This window comes from Schistocerca cancellata, chromosome 7 (genome assembly GCF_023864275.1).
Source record: "Schistocerca cancellata isolate TAMUIC-IGC-003103 chromosome 7, iqSchCanc2.1, whole genome shotgun sequence".
NCBI lineage: Eukaryota > Metazoa > Arthropoda > Insecta > Orthoptera > Acrididae > Schistocerca > Schistocerca cancellata.
In genome coordinates, this window is record NC_064632.1 from 443,957,797 (window position 1) to 443,978,814 (window position 21,018).

General features: G+C 41.7%; 1 protein-coding gene across 3 annotated transcripts in view; it reads right to left on the bottom strand.

Annotated features, from left to right (window-relative positions):
• LOC126092311 (ankyrin repeat and IBR domain-containing protein 1-like) overlaps positions 1 to 21,018 on the bottom strand; it is a 564,318-nt gene that overhangs the window by 244,035 nt on the left and 299,265 nt on the right. For all 3 annotated transcript variants that reach the window (XM_049907838.1, XM_049907837.1, XM_049907836.1), the window contains 2 exons: positions 11,977 to 12,156; positions 629 to 803 (listed from right to left, as the gene is read on the bottom strand). In XM_049907838.1, the coding sequence (XP_049763795.1) occupies positions 629 to 803; positions 11,977 to 12,156 (355 nt within the window). The remainder of the gene's footprint in view (positions 1 to 628; positions 804 to 11,976; positions 12,157 to 21,018) is intronic.

Sequence of the window (21,018 nt, forward strand, 5' to 3'; positions counted from 1 at the left end):
AGAGTTGCACATGTGATATCTAATATGTACATGAATGTTTTAATATTCTATTTAGGAAAGCTTCCATTTAAATACAAGACTTTCAAGATAAAGATTTGAGGAAATGAATGCAATAAACAGGTAAGGTGAATGTTGCAATTCCCCATACCCACAATCAGTTTTGAAGATGTTTTAATGACAGAATCAGAATAACAAATTTATAAACGGTACTTATAGGAAGGTATGAGAGTTACATACATGTACTTTCAAGATTTTGATGCTATAACATAAAACAAATAGAATAGGTGTATCATTATACTGTGCAAATTCCTCTGGATTTGTCCTTGAGGACTGACAATTCATCCTGCATTCATTACATATTAGGGACTTGTGAGTAAGTACAAACAGGATGTAGTACAAATCACATGACTTATACATGTAGTACCTCATTAACACATATTTTTCTTACTTCCTACTACCAGTCTTCCACACAACTTGGTAAATTCTCTTCTTTTTGTTAGATTTATTTTTAATAAGTGAAGAAACATTTGAATGCTTTTCTAAAAATGTACAGTAGAACAGTCATTACCAGCAATGTACTAATATGATTAAAATTAATATGTTACATTAGGACAAATTCTAGGGATACCATTGTCTCTGAGAAGTGCCTCAGCAGTAAAAAGTGGCACATGCAGCATGTCAGAGGTCTCGACAAGTAGTTGGTCCTTGGCCTCCTGCAGGTCCTGTGTCCTTAATCCTGAGTACACTTCGTCTGGCTCACTGCCATACAACTCTGCCTCGTTCACACTGTCACTGCTATCTGCCTGTGAAGAAAATAACCACTACAGTGAACAGCTGTTGCTTTCAGCAAACACTAGATTTAAAGTGTTTAACTAAAAGATGTAATCTATACTTTCCCCTTCAAATAAACAACACTGCATGAATATTATAGGCTTTGGACTTCTGTTACATTCACTTACTGAAAAGGGTTTGTTAGCTTGTTTGATTCAAAATTAATATTTACACATTTTTCTCCAAATTACAACAAAATTATTCCAATATCAGGAATCAAGAATATTTACTATCAAAGGGCTGAACAAAGTTGTAATGTATGTGTGTCAGGGGATAGGGGCCTAAATCTGTATCAGTAATCTGTAAGCCACCATAAAGTGCATGGCAGAAGGTACATCCCATTGTACCAGTTATTAGGATATTTTCCTGTTTCATTCACATTTGGAGCATGGGAAGAATGATTGTTTAAATGCCTCTGTGTGCACTGTAATTGTATAATCTTATCCTTACAAAATCTATGGGAGTGATATCTAGGGGGTTGTAATACATGCCTAGATTCATCACTTAACGTCAATTCTAGACACTTTCTAAATAGGTTCCCACATGATGGTTTCCATCTACCTTCAAGAGTCTGCTGGTTCATTTCTTTCGGCATCTTCATGACACCCATCAACAGACTGAATAAACCTGTGAGCATTTGTGCCAGCATACTTTTTATCCATTCAATAGCCTCTGTCAGTTCTATTTGGTAAGGTTTCCACACACTGAGCACTAGTGTTTTGTATGCTATCTCCTTTGTAGACATTGCATTTCCCTAGTATTCTTCCAATGAATCAGAGTCTATCACATGATTTACCTACTACTGAGACTATGTGATCATTTAACTACCCTGCAAGTTGTTACAAAAAATATTTGTATGAGTTGACTGATTCCATCTGTGATTCACTGAAATTGTGGTCACAGGATACTGTATTTTTTCGTTTTGTGAAGTGTAAAATTTTAAATTTTTCAACGTTTAATACAAATTGCCAATGTTTACATTCCAGCTTCTTTCAGACAGTAGACCTACATGATTATAGATAACTGCATCATCTACAGAAATTCTGAGGTTACTATTAACAATGTCAATAAAGTCATTAATAAACAACTTGTATAGCACAAGTCCCAAAAAACTACCCTGGGGTACAACCAAACATACTTCTACAGCTGTCAATGACACTCCATCCAACATAACTTGCTGCATCCTCCTAACAAAAAAAATCTTGAACCCAGTCACAAATTTAACATGATATCTCATACAACCATAATTTTGATAATAAGTGTTCTGTTCAAAACACCTCATTACATTTGAGCCCAGAATATGTTCTAATATCCCACAGCAAACGGATGTTAACAATGTACCTGAGGTTATCAGAAGGAGGATTAAGATCTGTTGTACATGTAACAGATGGGACAGGCAATAAACATTTGTTGAAAGGAAATCAGTATACAATGTGGGTGATCTTGAGGATGCCAAATCAGCTTTAAGTTATGTCTGGTAGAGAGATGTACAGCATTAAAGAGACCGAGAGTGACACACACACACACACACACACACACACACACACACACACACACACACACACATGAGAGAGAGGAAGCGGACACACACACACACACACACACACACACACACACACACACACACATGAGAGGAAGCGAGGGAGGGAGGAAACATCGGAAAGAGAGGGATTGAAGCAGAGACTGCTCATATTAATAGGGAAGTATTTGTTGTGTAGATTAATGCATGACTGTTTCTGATCTTGAACAGTGTCATTACACTGTAACATCAAATTCAGGCTCTGAACAACTGAATGAACAAATGCACACGTTTGTGGACGCAAAGGGACCAGCTTTTCTGAACTGTGTGGGTGGGAACTCTTCCTATAATTTATCCTTCGCACCCAAAACCCCCTGGCATAAACCTTCAGTAGTCCTTGTCTCCAACCTACCACCCTCTTCCCCACTCAAGTTCATGTATTACACATACACCTAACAGCCTTTCTTGTCCCAGTCAAGTCCCTACATGCTCTGCCAGGCAAAACTAGCATCTTCCCCCGCTTGCACCCTGCCATCCATCCCCCTTCCCACCTGCTTCGTATCCCCACACCCCTCCACACTAAATGTACAGTGGTTTATGGAAACTCTCTTAAAATATTAGATTTTTCTTACGCTTCTGGGAGTCTCTAGTGATGCAATTTAGTATCCCAGAAAATGCCAACTTCACTTTCGAAAGCTAAAACGGAATTATGTCTTGATTTCAAGACTCTAAAACGTGAGAGGGCACAATACCAAGAATGACTGAAATCTTCAAAACACTTTCTCGAAATATACGATGTAGTTGCTTTCTCTACCATTGTACTAGTATTCACCAGCGCTCCAGCGACTTTTATGAGGCTATATGATGCATATATCTTGCAACCTAATTAACATTTGGCTATTTCGAATCTGGTTCTCTCCATTTTCGCATGTGCTCACCGTTACCACTCTTCTCTCTCTCTCTCTCTCTCTCTGCAAGGTTTCCCTGAACAAATTCTCAGTACTCCTGCTCGTTTTTAGGAATTGTACAGCATAGGGAGGAGTCAGGGCTCGAAACTCATCAGTTTCCTTACGCTTGCTTCCATCAGCCACCACAACGATTATCGGACTGCGTGAATAGTTCTATACGAAATTACAAACTGGAGAAACACACATTCGGAGAGAGTCTGAAACGAATACACGAGAGACTGAGAATTTGTGGTCACTCGTAATAGACATCGTAATTTTTCTGAGTCAAGCTCTGCTTCTGTACAATCAAGCATGTGTAACTAAATGTTATACATTCGCAGTTGACTGCATTACTGTAATGTCTAACAGATTCCAAATTAAGAAAATAAATATAAACTCATACTAGTCCGTTACACAGTATAATTACTGCAAAAATAAAGATGCACAATTATACACCTTGTTATATGTAAGCTTTTCTCTGGCAATTTTTTTTAGTCACATTTATCTTACGTTTTCTTGGAGGATTGGCGACACTGACAATTCCGCTCACACTACGTGCAGCTGACCACATACCGATACTGTCGCAAGTCTGAAACATTTATTGTGGTTGCGTCTTATAAATTAAGTCTCTCCATAATAAAACTGAAATAAAGTTTTTGGATCAAAGCTCATTTACGCCATGTATAGGCCTATACATGTACACTGCAACTGACCACTGAAAAGAGTGTTCTTTTACGGAAAGTGTGAGGTAGGCATTGTTTCAGGTTTTTACCAACTCAAATTTCTCTCAAGCAGAACTGATAAATTTGTGCCGTTGCAGGCGCTGACGTCTATATACACTTTTTCCAAAATCAAATATGCAGCTCAAGTTAAAGAGCGAGAAAAGGTCGTATTAAAAGCCTTTTGGACTATGCAAGAAAATATTTCTACACATTCAATAGACCTGCGCCTCATATTAATATGTGATAATTACATTAGTCTCGAAAGTTTGATCTTCCTCTGCTTAAACGGATTAAAGGTGGATGTGTTTAACACTGCGACATTCGCTGGGGGAGAGTGAGCACACTGACGAATCTGAAAGGGTTATGTCGTGCAAGTTCGTCGAAACATGGTAGACAAATACACGTTAATGCACACTGTGGCTGAACTGAAAAGTACCGGTAGCGAAAGGACCGTAACACAGTATAGCAAAATCAGCTCTAAGTGGGCTACATTATCACTAACCTTAATTCAAACGAGCAGCTCTCAGACATAAGGTGTATTATGGTTGTCCGATTTTATCGACAAGCGGGCTACGTCATTAGATGTCAACAAACGGTTTTAAGGCGAACATTTTTAACAATGTAAGGAGTTTCCACAGTGATTACTGTGGCACATGTCTGTATTAATGCACAGTAGACGGGCATGGAACAGACCAAAAAAATAAAACACTGTGCCAATTTATAATAAATAAAACGTCGTGTGGTGGAGTGGAGTTACGTAAGATACACAGAAAATTAACCTTTATTTCCCGAAGTCTTTCTTAGGAGCTCTATCGCGGAGATGTGCTGTTGATAAAGCAAACAATCGGTCGCTCGCTTCTTCCCTGCCGGTGCGTGCAATTTATCTGACAATTTCAACTAGTACAGTACCAGTACTGTATTTAGGACGCTACTGTGTTCTAGAGTTTCGCTATCTATGGAAAATGAACTGCTTTGTTTATTAGAGGTGGCTGTTATTCTCCGCATGTCGACTAATACTTGCAGAAATATAAATAAAGAAATGGGAGCTTAAATTTGTTCTGGAACGCTTTTCTTGAGAATCGTGTGCTTCATTGCAGAGATTACATTTTTCGGCCACACCAAGTGTGCTGTACACATCTTTCTAGTCTGTGGTTTCACTACAAGTATTTACGCAACGGCTTTGAAGTAGGTATCGATGTACCAAGAGAAATGGTTTCAACAGCGGCAGTGCGTATTTACATAACCGTAGTACAGTGGCTCCCAACCTGAGGGAAAATAGCTACCCTCGGAGGGATAAAATGTAATTTTCTGACAATGGAAAACACAAGGATTCAGCCGTGTTTCAGTCACGAAACTAAATTGTTTTTGAAGACCATTAGTATTATCACTGTTTCGTAAGAGTATAGTACTGATGACATACGTTACCAATAATTAAATTCTTTTTCAAATACACTGTAAGACAAACAAAACGGCCAGGGGCGATGGCAAAAGGGGGGGGGGGGCTATGGCCCCCCACCCCAGCCTCCCCTGTGGAGTATCATAGTACACTGGATAAAATAACTTCAGAAATCAGCGAATATGTTACTTCAACGGGTTCAATCATTATTGGATAATTAAATAGCGATGTAGGTTGCAATGTATTACATTTCAGACACATTTTAACAAAAGAATAAGAGCTTACTATCTAAACCAATAAATATCATTTAACTTAAAATGGGCGTCTTATTATTTATCAATATATAATGGATGTACATTAATGACAGGAGAGCTGAAGCTATGGAGAAAAAGTGGGTTGATGACAGTAAAAGACCTGAAACAGCAACTGAAGCTTTAAAGAACTGTGACAAGCAGTTTTTCCCAAATGTATATGTTTTACTTCAAATATTTGGGACTATTCATGTTACCACAAGCACACCTGAACAAAACTTTTCAACTTTAAGGCGTATAAAGACCTATTTGCGTAACACAATGGGGCAGGCGAGACTAAATGGATTGGCTCTTGCAAATATCCATAAAGAAATAGATATGAACATTGAAAATATAGTTGACATATTCAGTAAAAGGAAACAGAAACAATGAGCATGACAAATTGGGCAGAAGACGAAACTATCCAGTGAATTTTGTTACAGATTTTTTTTTTTTAAATATATTCATGTCAAGTTCAAGTTTTTGCATTCATGTCATCTTATGTATCCAGTAAATTAACGAAAACTTGTTTGTTTTAAGTTGACCTTTTTATGGTTTATGTAATTCATAAAATCTCCCATGTTTAAATAAGTTTTTTTTTTTACACTGAACTCCAAAATAGTTGCCAAAAACTAATTTAAGCAACACCAAATTTTACCAATTTGTAGGTGGAGGACCCCAACTCTCCTTTTGTTAAGCAATATTCTATTCCCCCAAACCCCCTACCCCCCATTAGCCCCAACCCCCCCCCCCCTTTCACCGACTTCTAGAAACGCCCTGGAAACGACGCACTACGAAAGAATTATCCTAATGGGACGGAAATCGGTAGATGTGATGTACATGTACTGAAACGTCCCCTTAGAAAAATTATGAATTACTGTGCTGGTAAACGTCTTACGTTATTTGATTTTCAAACAGCTGAGCAAAACCGAACGTACTCAGACAGTTCTCTCTTTACTTATTCTGATCATCACTGAACTGACACACAATATAGCGGATGTAAGTAGGCTGTTTAGGTTTTAATGTTGGTAACGTCACGTAGCGCTCTGTATGAAAATTACTGACTGTGCTGTGTACAGTCTGTGGTTGGTTGGACTCATTGTTGGAATATTCGCTTGTGTAGTGTTGGGCAGTTGGATGTGAACAGCGCATAAAGTTGTGCAGCTGGAGGTGATCCGCAAGCAGTGGTGGAATATGGAGAAAGAGATGCCAGAGTTTTATGTTAAATGACTTTTGAACGCTTTTAAGGTAAATACATTGTTCTCGATCAAAATCTTTCAAACAAGTGATTAGAATTTCAGAAACATTGGATTTTTATTCAAGAGCGAGAGCTTCCCAAACTGAGCACGTCAATAACGCATCGATCCGGCTCTGGCCCTTATGCAAGCAGCTGTTCGGCATGTCATTGGTTGACTGATGCGAGTTGTATCCTCCTAAGAGACATTGTGCCAAATTATGTTCAGCTTATACGTTAGATTGTCAAAATCCCGAGCTGGTTGGAGTGGCCTGCCCATAATATCCCAAACGTTCTCAGTTGGGGAGAGATCTAGCGACCTTGCTGGTCAAGATAGGGTTTGTCTGTCATGAAGATCAGCAGTATCTCTCGCCGTTAGAGAGTGGGCATTATTTTTATGAAATGTTAGCTCAGGATGGCTTCTTATGAAGAGCAACAAACTGGGGCATAGAATATCGTCGACGTACCGCAGTGCTGCAGATGACAACCAAAGAGATCCTGCTATGAAATGAAATGTGGCACCCAGACCATCACACGTTGTAGTCGGGCCGAATGGGGGCGACTGTCACATTGGTATCCCACCGCTGTCTGGGGTGTCTCCAGGCACGCCTTTGGCCTTGAACGTCATTGGCTGGAGTATAATTGTCTTCAGTGATGAGTCATGCTTCGAACTGAGGCTCAGTGATCAGCGAAGACGTGTCTGGAGATCCACCGGATAGTGGTGGGATACCAACCTGACTGTCGCCCGCCATATTTCTCGACAACCCGGAGTGATTGTCTCAGCAACAAACGAACTGACAGCACAACAAAACAGTGACTGTGTAATGACTACTAAAAACTGGGTGTTGTGCTGTCTTCGTCATCATTTCATCCCCACCCGGCGCACAGGTCGCCCAATGTGGTATCGAATCTAATAAGACCTGCACCAAGGCGGCCGGACCTGCCCTGCAAGGTGCCTCCCTGCCAATGACGCAAAACACTCGTTTCCATTATTATTATTATTCGCAGTGGTCAGACACAAAGCCTGAGGTCTTCCAATTTCTGACTGCACACACTTTTTCCAGCGCTTCTGCCATTGGTGGAAACATTTCTGTAACTCATCTTCTGTAATATCCCCCAAGGCCTTCGTCACAGCTTTTTGGACATCTTGTGTTGTTTGAAAATGGTGTCCCTTGACCGCCGTTTTGACTCTTGGAAAAAGATAAAAGTCGCACGGAGCGATATCCGGTGAATAAGGTGGCTGTGGTAGTACTGAAATTTGTTTTGAGGTTAAAAATTGCTGTACTGACAGAGCAGTATGGGATGGCGCATTATCGTGATGCAGACTCCAATTATCATCAATGTTGGCACAGACACGAAGAACTCTTTTACGAAGTCTTTATAAAATTTCTTTGTAGTAATATTGGTTAACTGTTTGTCCAGGAGACACCCACTCTTTATGAACAATTCTCTTGGAATCAAAGAACCACACAAGCATGCATTTCACTTTTGACTTAGAGATGTGAGCTTTTTTTGGTCTGGGTGATCTCTTTGTGCACCATTGCGAACTTTGGATCTTACTGAAAAACCAACTTTCATTACCAGTGATAGCACGGCTCAACAATTCTGGATTGATTTCTGTTTTCTCTGCTGCCACATTTTCCCGTGTCTTGCGCTGTTGTGGTGTGAGATTTTTGGGGACCATTTTTGCACAAATCTCTCTCATACCAAGATCTTCAGTTATTATTAGACGAACCATTTCTAGATTGATGTTCAGTTCTTCTGCAATCATTTTCACGGATAATCTTTGATCAGATCGTATGAGTTCACGCACCCTGGCCAAGCTCACATCCATCCATGAGGTTGATGGTCGTCCACTGCAGTCTTCATCTTCAATATTCGTTGTGCCTTCACTAAACATCTCATGCCAATGAAAAACTTGAGCTCTTGATATAACCTCCTCTCCAAAAGCCTTCTGAAGTTTTCCGTAAATTGTCGTCGCGTTTTCACCCAATTTAACGCAAAAAGAAATGGCATACCGTTGCGCAATATTACGTGGTTCCATTTCTGTGACAAGAGACACAAACACGCGTTAACTTATTACAGCACAGCTCACGAGTGAGCAGTTGCATCAATGTGCTGCTTGGACTAGAAGCAGCTTATAGACCAAGGTCAAAGATATTGTGCCTACACAAGCCTGCAGGGTTGCCACATCTTGCAAAGAAAATCAGTCTCATTACTTTACTGTCGCACCTCGTATATCTTCTTCTAGTCAGTGTTTACATATGATCCTTTCAAATGGCTCTGAGCACTATGGGACTTAACATCTGAGGTCATCAGTCCCCTAGAACTTAGAACTACTTAAATCTAACTAACCTAAGGACATCACACACATCCATGCCCGACGCAGGATTCGAACCTGCGACCGTAGCGGTCACGTGGTTCCAAACTGAAGCGCTTAGAACCGCACGGCCACACCGGCCGGCTCATATGATCCTTTCTTGGTCGATTCTGCATAGAACTCATCTTTCCTTACTTATCAGTTCATCGGATTTTCAACAGTCTTCTGTAACACCACATCTCAAACGCATCGATTCTCTTCTGTTCCGGTTTCCCTCTGTCCATGTTTCAGTACCATACGATGCTGTGTTCCAAACCAACATTCTCAGAGATTTCTTCCTCAAATTAAGGCCTATGTTTGACACAGGGAGACTTCTACTGGTCATGAATGTACTTTCTGTCTTTGTTAGTCTGCTATTTGATACTAGTAGATTTCTGTTGGCAAGGAATGCACTTTTTGCCTGTGCTAGTCTGCTTTTTTATATCCTCTTTGCTTCTTCTGCAATAGGTTATGCTTCCAAGGCAGCAAAATTCTTTAACTTCCTCTATTTTGTGATCACCAATTTTGACATAAAGCTTCTTGCTATTCTCATTCCTACTACTTCTCATTTCCTCTGTTTTCTTCCTCTTTACTCTCAAACCATTTTCTGTATTCATTAGAGTGTTCATTCCATTCAACAAATACTGTAATTCAGTTCATTAAAATCCCTCATCGTGGGAACATATACATCGTCCGTGAAAGAAGCCGAGAGTTTCGATTTTTTATTTTACTATACACCCGTTTGTATGTTGTCCAAAGAACACTGATTTTCCTTCTTCAAGTGTAATACGAGTATATGGCTGGGAAAAACGCAACATTCCACCACTTTGGTAACTGCCAGTCCTCTTTTATCTTAATCCATATGTCTTTTTGATCGCCTGGTGTTTACAGAAAAACTCTTTTTCGCTAAATATGCATGGCCAACTCAAAATAGTCTATGTTTGGCAAATGCGTCATAAAAAGCTGCACACTGCCAAATAATTTGACAAACTAGGGAAGTCTGACAAATTTTCTGGTCGTTTACATGGGCCTTATCCGACGAATTGCTTTGTTATAGAGAGCCTATACACAGAGTAGATAGACTCACTACTTTGTCGAAGCAGATGCTGCGAGCTACGGGGAATTCAAAAACTAAAACGATGATGGGCAGAAAAAATATGGTATTAACTGTTAAGTGTGCGCTACAACCAACTACAGTAAATTCGATTTATACTCTGTGTTAGCAAAGGAAAGTTGTGAGGGGGGGGGGGACCCCAAAGTAAACAGCATCGTAATGCTGTACATCGTGTACTTGTAGTAGCAGGTTGCGTCGCCAGAGGGTTGTAGTAGGAGCTCTGCTGAGTCATTCTGCCACGCGGCGTCACCCAACAGTGAGAAGTGTGGTTTCTTTGGTAGCTCTTTGAGTGTGCGTACAGTGCAGACGTGACACGAGGAAATGGCTAGTTCTTACAAACAACGTGCAGCAGTGAAGTTTTGTTTCTTGCTCGGCAAGAACGCAGCAGAAACTGTTTCAATGATTCAGACAGCCTACAAAGATCATGCTCTTAGTAAAACGCAAGTGTAAGAATGGTTTTCTCGGTTTAAAAAGGGAGAAATGGTGGTTGAAGATCAGCCCTGTTCCGGTCGACCTTCAACTGCTTGAAGCAAAGACGACATCGACAAAATCGGTGATCTCATCAGTGGAGATCGACGCAGGACAATCGACCAACTCGAGAACTTGTCCAGGTTGTCCTGGAGCTCAATTCAGCGCTCCATCGATTTGGGGATGCGAAGAGTGGCAGCGAAATTCGTGCTGAAGCTTCTTACCAGAGAACAAAGGGATTGTCGCATTCGAGCCTGTCTCGAAATGACTGACACGTTCAAAGATGATCCACATTTTTTCAACAAAATCATTACAGGTGACGAGTCATGGTGCTACGGGTACGATCCAGAAAGTAAACAACAGTCATTACAATGGAAGTCCCCCGGCTCACCTCGACCAAAAAAAGCTCGTCAAGTGAAATCGAATGTGAAAACGATGTTGATCTGTTTTTTTTTAACATCAAAGGGATCGTACACTCTGAATTTGTCCCTGAAAACCAGACAGTAAACGAACAATTCTATTTGGAGGTTATGAAACGGCTTCACAGAAGTTTGTCGCGAAATCGTCCGGCTTTGTGGGATTCTGGCGTGTGGTTCCTGCATCACGACAACGCTCCCGCGCACACGGCTCTCAGCGTTCACCAGTTTTTGGCCTCAACGAAGACGACTACCTTGACCCACGTGCCCTATTCGCCGGATTTATCACCCTCGGACTTCTTCCTATTCGCGAGAATAAAAAGAGACTTGAGAGGGAAGCGTTTTGAGGATGTGGAAGACGTAAAACGCAATGTCATGAAAATGCTAGCAGGTATCAAGGAGGGCGACTTTAAAAGGTGCTTCGAACACTGGAATGAACGTTTGGACAAGTGTATTAATGCTAATGGAGAGTACTTCGAAGGAGATTACGGCTGTATTTGAAAACAATAAAGTATATGCTTTCTAGAAAGAAATTCCGGTTATTTTTGGGCCCCCCCTCGTATATGTAGCGTAGGCCTGTGTGATACATAACGACTGAGGCGAATACTGTAGTTTGTAGCGTGTGTGGTAACTGGTTGATACCAAAAGTGAGCGGTTCGCTGGAGGGGGCGGGTACTCACGAAGACCATGCGGGACTCGAGGAGGCGCGCGATGTCGTGATGGCTGGCGCGCATGGCCAGGTCGCAGGGCGTCAGCTTGTCGTGGTTCTCCTGGAAGAGCGGCGCGCCGTGCGCAAGCAGTAGCTCCACGCACCGCTCCAGGCCGCTGCTCGCCGCGCAGTGCAGCGCCGTGTTCCCCTTCTGCAACACAGCACCACCTCTGCTACACCTCACCAAGCACCCTAACAAAATTCAGCAGCTATCGAAACTCCGCATTAATTGTGGGTTGCATAAAACAACTGCAAAAAGACGTGGATTTTGTTTATTCGAATGTTAACTGTACAGAGGCATTCAGCTGCCCCTACCGATGCGTTCTATGCAACCCGCAACGTCTTCAAAAACAGCACACGAGGTTTTCATATTGTGTTGCTCACTACAAACGAACATTTAGGCCTCCAGAAACAGTGAATAGGACCTTTTTGTAGGACAATTAATATAGGTAAATTTTGTAGTAGGATACATTTTTGCTGGAGAACATTGTTTTCGGGTTATTCAAGAGAAATGAGTTCGAAGGTAATTTTTGAATGTTTTCCCTGAATGATTCGGAACTACGGCCTCAAGCGAAAACGTATCTACACCACTGGCCATTAAAATTGCTACACCACGAAGATGGCGTGCTACAGACGCGAAATTTAACCGACAGGAAGAAGATGCTGTGATATTCAAATGATTAGCTTTTCAGAGGATTCACACAGGGTTGGCGCCGGTGGCGACACCTACAACGTGCTGACATGAGGAAAGTTGCCAATCGATTTCTCATACACAAAGAGCAGTTGACCGGCGTTGCCTGGTGAAACGTTGTCGTGATGCCTCGTGTTAGGAGGGGAAATGCGTACCATCACGTTTCCGACTTTGATAAAGGTCGGATTGTAGCCTGCCGCGATTGCGGTTTATCGTATCTCGACATTGCTGCTCGCGTTGGTCGAGATCCAATGACTGTTAGCAGAATATGGAATCGGTGGGTTCAGGAGGGTAATACGGAACGCCGTGTTGGATCTCAACGGCCTCGTATCACTAGCAGTCGAGATGACAGGCATCTTATAGGCATGGCTGTAATGGATCGTGCAGCCACGTCTCGATCTCTGAGTCAAGAGATAGGGACGTTTGCAGGACAACAACCATCTGCACGAACAGTTCGACGACGTTTGCAGCAGCATGGACTATCAGCTCGGAGACCATGGCTGCGGTTACCCTTGACGCCGCATCACAGACAGGAGCGCCTGCGATGGTGTACTCAACGACGAACCTGGGTGCACGAATGGCAAAACGTCATTTTTTCGGATGAATCCAGGTTCTGTTTACAGCGTCGTGATGGTCGCATCCGTGTTTGGCGACATCACAGTGAACGCACATTGGAAGCGTGTATTCGTCATCGCCATACTGGAGTATCACCCGTCGTGATGGTATGGAGTGCCATTGGTTACACGTCTCGGTCACCTCTTGTTCACATTGATGGCACTCTGTACAGTGGACGTTACATTTCAGATGTGTTACGACCCGTGGCTCTATCCTTCATACGATCCCAGCGAAACCCTACATTTCAGTAGGATAATGCACGACCGCATGTTGCAGATCCTGTACCAGACGTTTTCAATTGGTGAGCGATCTGGAGAATGTGCTGGCCAGGGCAGCAGTTGAACATTTTCTGTATCCAGAAACGCCCGTACAGGTCCTGCAACACGCGGTCGTGCATTATCCTGCTGAAATGTAGGGTTTTGCAGGGATCGAATGAAGGCTAGAGCCACGGGTTGTAACACATCTGAAATGTAGCGTCCACTGTTCCTTTGGTGTCCCAAGGATGTACGCAGGGATGATATTAACAAGCCAGCTGTCATGTCAACAAAGTGAAAGATTCGTTAAATTACGAAGAAAAGAACTGAATTTAAGATTTTCAGACCCATTGTAGTTTACACATCTGCTTTGTTCATAAATTGTACCTACCAAGTGACATTCAGTGTGGCAAATAACAGCAATTTACAGCATAACACGACAACACAGTGATTAATGTAATGATCTAACCTTGGTCTTAGATAGGGAACTTCGCTTTAACAAATATGTAACCCTTTAAGTACTTATAATTTAACCACTGTAACAGGTGTTCCACACATTTTACTGAAGATTTAATTAACTAAATGTAGTTACATTACTTTTACATTAAATTATTGCATTTTAAAATATTAGTCCCCATTTGCAGGATATTTCTTGCCAGGACTTTACGGTTACTTGGGAATAACCAAACAATGAAAACCAAGTGTATTGCTCACTTCCAGAGAGCTCTTCGCGTTGGATTGATAGGAAATCTAAGGTCAAATCACAGAAATAAGACCATACTGTAAAACTTTACAGTGCATCAGAATTTAAAGTATATATAAGAAAATACCGCTTAAATAAGCCCACTTACGAATGAAATGTGATTTGTTTAAACTTTAGACTACAATCAGAACGATTAGTACACCCGTAAGCAACGCAAGCCGGCATTTTTTTTATCAAAACACTTCACGACTACACGGAATCAAACCACCGGAAGCGAATGTTTTGGAGTAGCTAACATGGCGGTTCTTCACATGGGTCGGTTCAAGTTTGTGACGTCATGACAACTCCTCTTATTTTTACCTCCATGACCTCGATACGCGCCGGTGGTGCCATCTCTCGGACTTTGCACGGACTTTTCAAACGGCCCTCGTAAATGGTGGTTACATTAATGTGGCTGAACAATGCGAGAAATATGTGCTTGAACATAAGCGCAGATGCTACCCAGGCCTTAGGCTGTGCTGCTGTATTTGAAAACTAACGGCACATGCGCATTGTGCTTACAAGGGAACCTCACCATCGCACCCCCCTCAGATTTAGTTATAAATTGACATAGTGGATAGGCCTTGAAAAACTGAACACAGATCAATCGAGAAAACAGGAAGAAGTTGTGTGGAACTATGAAAAAATAAGCAAAATATACAAACTGAGTAGTCCATGCGCAGCCTAGGCAACATCAGGGTCAGCTGAGGACCACTGTGATCCCGTGGTTAGAGTGAGCAGCTGCGGAACAAGAGGTACTAGGTTCGAGTCTTCCCTCGAATGAAAATTTTACTTTCTTTATTTTAGCAAAGTTACGATCTGTCCGTTCATTCATTGACGTCTCTGTTCACTGTAATAAGTTCAGTGTCTGTGTTTTACGACCGCACCGCAAAACCGTGCGATTAGTAGACGAAAGGACGTGCCTCTCCAATAGGAACAGAAAACATTTGATCGCAAGGTCATAGGTCAACCGATTCCTCCACAGGAAAACACGTCTGATATATTCTATACGACACTGGTGACGGCATGTGCGTCAGATGACAGGAATATGTTGTCGACCCACCTAACTTGCACACTTGGCGAATGGGTAGAAAGATTCTTCTACCTTGCCCGATTTAGGTTTTCTTGTGGATGTGATAATCACTCCCAAAAAAGTGATGAAAACATAAGAGTTTGTCACATAAACTGCAACAAATGAATGCAACAGTTTCACAGTCGCACAGTTTTCCCTGTGCTCTGTCAAAACATATATGTTTTTTACGTTTTCAAATGTTCCCGTGTGTAGACCGTCAAATCCTGCATACGTCCAAGCAAATCTGAAAATGTCCTCGAATTTTGGAGAGCGAAGTTGATTATGTGTGAGTGCCTGAACTTTGATAATTGTCTGAAAATAAAAAATTAAATTTTTCTCTCGAGAGAAGACTTGAACCAAGGACCTCTCATTCTGTAGTTGCTCACGCTAACCACGGGACCACGGCGCTCGTACGCTCATACCCTCCTCGATGTTGTGTACATTGCACATGGACTACTCAGTTTGTATATTTTGCTTATTTTTTTTCATAGTTCCACACAACTTCTTACTGTTTTCTCGATTGATCTGTGTTCAGTTTTTCAAGGTCTATCCCTGTGCCAACTTATAACTAAATCTGAGGGGGGTGCGATGGGGAGGTTCCCTTGTTAGTACCCTCAATCCCTCGCAAGTGTCAGTCGTGGGCAGGACCGTGTTCTGTGTAGCTTGAGTGCGCTGCGTTGGAGCTAAGTGAAATTGAACGTAAGCGAATTGCTGATACCCGTATGGTGGATGCTTCCGTAACCAAGGTAGCCGAAGTATTTGGTGTTTCAAGAAGCACCGTATCGAAGATTTTTGTGGTGCATACAGGGCAAGCGAAAAAAAAATCATCTGGTATGTCACAACGCTGACGAAAGCATGTGTCGAGTGATACTGACAGACGGTCATTGAAGAGAATTGTGACGAAGTGTAAGAAGACGACGACAGCTACAAAGGCATTGCGGGACAGACTGTTGCACTCGCGGAACCTGTCAACATCAAAACAACGAAGGGAACGCCAGGAGCAGGGAGCTGGAGAATGACGGAAAACGTGCTGGTGAAGCCATAAAACCTCTACCAAGGAGCAATGGAAAAAAGGCATTTCGTCGTGTGGGTCATGTTTCACACTGTTTCGCCGGCCGGAGTGGCCGTGCGGTTCCAGGCGCTACAGTCTGGAACCGAGCGACCGCTATAGTCGCAGGTTCGAATCCTGCCTCGGGCATGGATGTGTGTGATATCCTTAGGTTTAATTAGTTCTAAGTTCTAGGCAACATTCCATTGGAACTACTGACAGCCTTGGGAGAGCCAGTCCTGACTAAACTGTACCATCTGGTGACCAAGATGTATGAAACAGGCGAAATACCCTCAGACTTCAAGAAGAATATAATAATTCTAATCCCAAAGAAAGCAGGTGTTGACAGATGTGAAAATTACCGAACTATCAGTTTAATAAGCCACAGCTGCAAAATACTAACACGAATTCTTTACAGACGAATGGAAAAACTAGTAGAAGCCGACCTCGGGGAAGATCAGTTTAGATTCCGTAGAAATACTGGAACACGTGAGGCAATACTGACCTTACGACTTATCTTAGAAGAAAGATTAAGGAAAGGCAAACCGACGTTCCTAGCATTTGTAGACTTAGAGAAAGCTTTCGACAATGTTGACTGGAATACTCTCTTTCAAATTCTAAAGGTGGCAGGGGTAAAATATAGGGAGCGAAAGGCTATTTACAATTTGTACAGAAACCAGATGGCAGTTATAAGAGTCGAGGGACATGAAAGGGAAGCAGTGGTTGAGAAGGGAGTAAGACAGGGTTGTAGCCTCTCCCCGATATTATTCAATCTGTATATTGGGCAAGCAGTAAAGGAAACAAAAGAAAAATTCGGAGTAGGTATTAAAATCCATGGAGAAGAAATAAAAAACTTTGAGGTTTGCCGATGACATTGTAATTCTGTCAGAGACAGCAAAGGACTTGGAAGAGCAGTTGAATGGAATGGACAGTGTCTTGAAAGGAGGATATAAGATGAACATCAACAAAAGCAAAACGAGGATAATGGAATGTAGTCGAATTAAGTCAGGTGATGCTGAGGGAATTAGATTAGGAAATGAGACACTTAAAGTAGTAAAGGAGTTTTGCTATTTGGGGAGCAAAATAACTGATGATGGTCGAAGTAGAGAGGATATAAAATGTAGACTGGCAATGGCAAGGAAAGCGTTTCTAAAGAAGAGAAATTTGTTAACATCGAGTATAGATTTAAGTGTCAGGAAGTCGTTTCTGAAAGTATTTGTATGGAGTGTAGCCATGTATGGAAGTGAAACATGGACGATAAATACTTTGGACAAGAAGAGAATAGAAGCTTTCGAAATGTGGTGCTACAGAAGAATGCTGAAGATTAGATGGGTAGATCACATAACTAATGAGGAGGTACTGAATAGGATTGGGGAGAAGAGAAGTTTGTGGCACAACTTGACCAGAAGAAGGGATCGGTTGGTAGGACATGTTCTGAGGCATCAAGGGATCACCAATTTAGTATTGGAGGACAGCGTGGAGGGTAAAAATCGTAGAGGGAGACCAAGAGATGAATACACTAAGCAGATTGAGAAGGATGTAGGTTGCAGTAGGTACTGGGAGATGAAGAAGCTTGCACAGGATAGAGTAGCATGGAGAGCTGCATAAAACCGGTCTCAGGACTGAAGACCGCGACAACAACAACAACAAGTTCTAGGCGACAGATGACCTCAGAAGTTAAGTCGCATAGTGCTCAGAGCCATTTGAACCATTTTGAACCACACTGTTTCCAACTTCTGGCCAAGTTTACGTCGCAAGAGTGAAACGTGGTGGGGTTCGGTGATGATTTGCACAACCATATGGTGATATCCCATTGGCCCCGCACGTACTCGGCAAGGTCACTTTACTGCCAAGTATTATGTGACCATCTTGGCTGATCAGGTTTACCCCGTGTTCCTCAATGGTGGTAATGTGTTCCTAGGCGACAGGGGCTCTGTTTACACAGTCGCATCTTCCAGAAGTGCTTTTGTGAGAACGATCATGAACTGTCGCGTCTTACCCGGCCACCGCAGTCACCAGATCTGAATATTACTGATCTTCTGTGGTCTACTTTGGAGAGAAGGATGCATTATAACTATCCACCTTCGTCATGTTTACCTTAGAGGCCACTGCTTTGTAGGAATAATGGTAAAGAGTCTGTTGAACACCATACAGGACCTGTATTTGTCGACTGCGGAACTTGAAGCTGTTTTCAATGCCTACGGTTTTGTTACGCCGTATTAGTCATGGTAATACGTTATGTTTTTGGTTATTTCCATATTTTCGTTCACTCTTGTTTAAACAGCTTGGCAACAGAAGTGAAGCAAGTCATAGTCTGATGTTAATGCGACTTCGTACACGTACACGCCTTCAGCAAGTAAGCAAATGATTAGTGTTGCAAATTCCTGTGACAGGTAAAACAGCCACCAGAATTTACTGGTGTTGTTAGTCGTTAGTGTTGTTACAAGGCCTGTTAGGGCAGACAGTACAACAGGCATGAATATTCGTCTGAAACAGCGTTATCAACACATCACAGAGTTTGAAGCTGTGCCTCATTATTGGTCTCCATTTGGCGGGCTGGTCGAAACGTGTAATTTCCAGATTGTGGTGCATTAGATGTCACAATGGCCTGACATTGGATTGCTTGGGAACGTAAAGACAACATATTCGTCGTCAAGGTACCGGCAGATCACGCCCTATCAGTACAAGGGAGAATCACCGTATTGTGCACCAGGCACATCGTAACTCCTTCACATCTGTGCCTGCTATCCGAGAGTAAGTAATGGACTCCCTGCAACATTCTTTATTATTCGGTACCACTGGTCGGATACCAGCACAGGCCGGACTGCAGTTGAGTCGGCGTTAAGTTGATCCCTGACTGTGGGCTCGGTGAGTCAGCTTCCCGAGCCTGCCTCAACCAATAACGTAAGGCGGCTTAGTAAACGTCTCTATGGCAACACTTCAGCTCTGTGTAGATGGCATCTGTTTTCGTTAACAGGCTGTAACAACAAAGACTCTGTCCTATTGTACATATAATATTTTTTTCTTCTGAATTTTCGATAAACTTGTGTAATTAATGTTCTGCTTTCATTTCTTTTTTTTTCATGCCATTGTGTTAAGAAAACTGTAAACAAGTTCCAATGTGAAAATTAATGTTTATGTCAAATGTCAAGCAATATTGTAATAGAATTGAAATGTAACAAATGTTGAAACTGTTGTAAGATGTTTAAAATTGTAACTGTGCGTCTGGTCCATACGTAGGCAATGTGTTAGGATATGTAGAATGCAAAACCTCGGGTGAATACCCTGTCTGTAAGGGAGCGGTAAAAGGTGGATGGCAGGCGAGCGCGGGAAAATGCACGCTGGCGTTGTACGGCACAACGGGCTCAGCAGCAGTAGTAGTAGTTGGAGTTTGGCATTGGTCTGAGCAACACCTTCTGGAGCGAGGAGGCTCCCCTGGAAGACGTAGTTTCAAAGAGCCTCGGGTATGCTGTTCCAACGCCCACACAGCATGGCAATATTCCATAGGCACTAAATGGAAAAGTATTGCGACGCTAAGAAGAATTAAAGTGCCGATACGTCAAGAGCCATAGCTCTGGTTGTATGTGTGTTCTGTGCCTCGCCATCTCGCCGCTCGCCAACCGCCGCATCGATACAAGCAGGTTGAAACTTTTAGTACTGTATGCTTATGGACCATAGAGTGAACTGTTCAATAATAACCTAAATTTTACCAGAACTTTCCCCTCATTTAATTATCCTCACAAATAACCTAGGCAGGGTCCTTTCCAAATGTTGTGCAATCCGAGTGTCCCGAAATGAAAAATTAAATTTTGTGTTAATAATAGTTACTTGCAGACCTAGTTATGTTAGAATGGTGTTTAAAGAACTGTTTTATTAACGAACCAGTAAATGAATAACGAAGGTCTAACGAAGTTGAAAGATAACTTTAATATTGATATAGTAATGAAATTTAATTATTTCGAGACAGATATAAAGGTATTTAAATGAGAAGTAAATAATATAAAAAGAGTAGTAACTCATATACTGGAAATCTTGAACGCATGATAATTTCAGTAATAATTTTTTTAAATATAGTGATCATAACAGTTTCAGGGTCCTCCCCCTCTTTTTATTCATTTGAATTCTGAAGTGTTCCACATTGGTTTGACCAGCAAAAGTTAAAGTCAATATATAAGTCAAAATTTATCAGTGTTTTATCTTTATCAAAATTGACATTTTGTGTGTGGCTCGAAAGTGCTATTTCTAGGGTAACCTATGCCCGATTTTAATCAGATCAATAGACAGTACGAAGTTTTGTAGTATACATTATAGTGTAGTGTTATGTATTCATGGTTTTTCTGTATCAGTACAGAACGTGAAACTATCAGTTCAATAGAATTTCTGGTTCTAAAATTTTACTATATTATGCAGTGCTACTACGTGTTGTTTTGCATGAATATACATCAACTTGTACAGGGAAGAAACTCAGTTAATGCCTAATTAGGCTGGCGACCGTATTATTATTAAATTTGTAGCATCTTCAGTGTTGCTTTTGGTACATACTGACGTGTAATTGCATTTTGAACTTACTTGAAGGATCATTGTTATTACA